At 49.0% G+C, this 2,500-nt stretch overlaps 1 protein-coding gene across 8 annotated transcripts in view; it reads right to left on the bottom strand.

Moving 5' to 3' along the window:
• Positions 1 to 2,357, bottom strand: part of Smarcc2 (SWI/SNF related, matrix associated, actin dependent regulator of chromatin subfamily c member 2) — a 27,150-nt gene extending 24,793 nt beyond the window's left edge. For 7 of the 8 annotated variants that reach the window (XM_023707341.1, XM_004647115.2, XM_023707346.1 and 4 more), the window contains exons 1-2: positions 2,274 to 2,357; positions 607 to 726 (exon numbers count right to left, since the gene is read on the bottom strand). In XM_023707341.1, the coding sequence (XP_023563109.1) occupies positions 607 to 726; positions 2,274 to 2,345 (192 nt within the window). In that variant the 5' untranslated portion in view covers positions 2,346 to 2,357. Of the gene's footprint in view, positions 1 to 606; positions 727 to 1,394; positions 1,456 to 2,273 lie in introns of those variants that run through there. The other variant, XM_023707345.1, reaches the window with a different exon arrangement.
• Between the last annotated feature and the right edge of the window lie 143 nt (positions 2,358 to 2,500).

Raw genomic sequence — 2,500 nt, 5'->3', positions numbered from 1 at the left:
AATCCAGACAGAGAAACATGTGAGAGTTACATTATAAATTATTATTACTTAAAAATCTTTCTGCTAAAGCCCATACTGAACTAATCTGTCCCTCAAAACTAAAACTCTTTAACTCTTTTGCCAATTTATCCCATGGCCTGCAAGAGGGTATCCCCTTATGCCAAGCACTTTAGTGGGTTACCTCATTTGCTTCTCACAGTTCCTACAAGGTAGGTACATCAATCTCAGCTAGAGATGAAGGAATCAAGACTGATAATGATTGCCTGTGATCACAGAGCCATCAAGTGGTAAAGCCAGGATTTGAACAAGAACCTGTACAAATCCAAATCTCACACCCTTTTAACTATACCATGAGAGATTCCAGGACTGAACCCTGCTACTGTCAGGTAATTTGTTGCCAAAAAAAAAATTACAAGACAAAAGGAATGGTAATTTGGGGACTACTCCAAACCCCTAATTCCTCGATCAGGAATGGGGAGGGTAAGAAATAAACCACATCTCAGAAATTATGACATTTACTTTTTAAAATACAATTTCTAAAAAATATTTTTTTAAATACAATTGTCTCTCCAGCTGGGAGGGCCCAACCCTTGCTTCTGCACTCACCGGCAGTTTGGTGAGCGGTGCATTGCTGACATGTTTGCCAAAAACTTCTTCCTGAAACTGTAGCAACTGTACCACCAGGCTAGACAAGGACTTGTTGGTGGGTGGTTCTGCTTGTATATACTAGAGAAAAGAGGGAAAGGAAAGGAAAACAGACCCCAAATTAAATGTCTCTTTACTTCTTTCTCAGGGGCTGGGCAAGTTTTGGGAGCAGAAAAAGTAGTTTCTTTGTCCTCTACATCCCAAATTTCTGTAAAGAAAATGGTAGAAAAGAGGCCCTAGGAACCCCTAATCAGGAAGGTGAACCATGCTGCCCCCAGCCCAGGTCCCCAGAGTTGCATGTTGGTGGTAAGGACACTTTCCACTCTTGCTCAGTTACACCCTAAAATTGGAGTTACAGGACCTTGATCTCCAGCCAACAGCATCAAGAACTGTAAAATTCTCAAAGTTTATGGAGTTCAGGCCATGGAGGCAACATCTCCCCGGAGGTTTAAGTGAGACCACGGTATTTCTTGGGGGAACTTTGCCCAAGGCAATGATTCCCCCTCTGACAGTCAAAAAGAAAGGAGCAAGGAAGTAAGGTCTGGCGAGCAGAGGCAGAGTAACTTGTGCATGTTGCTTCTCCCAGAACTCAGCCTGAAGAATAGCAAGATAACATGTAACCCTTCCCGGGAAATTATGTCTCCCACAGGCAACCCTGAGCCCCCTTAAACATTTCCATATTATGCTACCTGCCATTCTAGCCTTCCCTTCTAATTCAAACTGAACCAGGAGGCTAACTTTCTCTTTACCTTTTGACCCTTGTTTCCTCCACCCTAAGCACACTTCTCAGTGGGAGGTGTAAAGAGATCTGTGAAGGGAAAGGTAAATGACAAAGAGCTAAGAGCTTAGAAGCGGAACCAGGTCACAGGCTGTCAGTACCCTCAGGGCCAGAGACTAAGCCCCTAGACTGCTCTCCCTTCGAAGGTAGAAGGCTGGGAGCAGAGCCTCACGCTGGGGTACAGACTTAGCAGCTGTTTGTCAGAATTCTGGCACCCAGAAAGACCCTCACAAAGGCCAAGGGCGCTCCCAGAATTAGTGAGGAGCTCTCATAAACGACCCAACATACTTGACAGGCTAAACTGGGCAGGAAAAACTGGGGAACTGAAGGAAAACTAGGAAAGAAAATCCAGGGGTAGTGAGAAAGAAGAGGCCATCTCTAAATAAAACTAGGCCTAAAGACAAAGACACCAGGAAGAGATTTGGTTAAAAAAAAAAAAAAAAAAAAAAAAAAAGACAGGTAAGACTTCTTGAACCCTTTTGTTCACTACCTTCTTCTCTCCAGTTCTAGGGGGCGGGAGTGTCAGGGGCTAGAGATACAAAACTGACCCTAGTCTCTGGACCCCAAACCCAGAGCAATACAAGCCTAGGTTATAGTGACTTCATTGTGAAGCTGGGGAACAGTTTGGGAAAGGACCGCTGCCCAGAAACTCCCATACCCTGTCCCCCTGGGGGTTTCGTAGCCCTTCAGATGGGGATCACGCTAAACCAGGGACACAGGTGATCCGGAGGTGGGGACCCCCTCCACGCTGATAAGCAGCCAACGGCCTGCTCCGTGGCTGTTTACCCTCCTGCTTTCATCATCTCTGAACGTACACAAAGCACCAGGGAGGCCTCGGCCCTGCTGGTACCTGGCTCCGCGGGGGCGCCCCGGCGGGCGCTGTGGCCCGCACGCAGCGGAGGCGGAGGGCGCCCACCAGCATCCTGTCCACCCCCGCGGCTGTCTCTCCCGGCAGAGCCGGGAGGCGACGCTGAGGGCAGGGTGGGCTGCTGGCAGCAGCAGGGAGCAAAACCGGGGCAGAGGGCACGGCGGGCGCGGGGCGCGGCGGAGCGGGGGCCGGGTGGGCGCGGGCGGGGG

This window comes from Octodon degus, unplaced genomic scaffold (genome assembly GCF_000260255.1).
Source record: "Octodon degus isolate 3935 unplaced genomic scaffold, OctDeg1.0 scaffold00287, whole genome shotgun sequence".
Lineage (NCBI taxonomy): Eukaryota > Metazoa > Chordata > Mammalia > Rodentia > Octodontidae > Octodon > Octodon degus.
The sequence above is the reverse complement of the archived record's forward strand: the minus strand, read 5'-3'. Positions and strand labels throughout refer to the sequence as shown.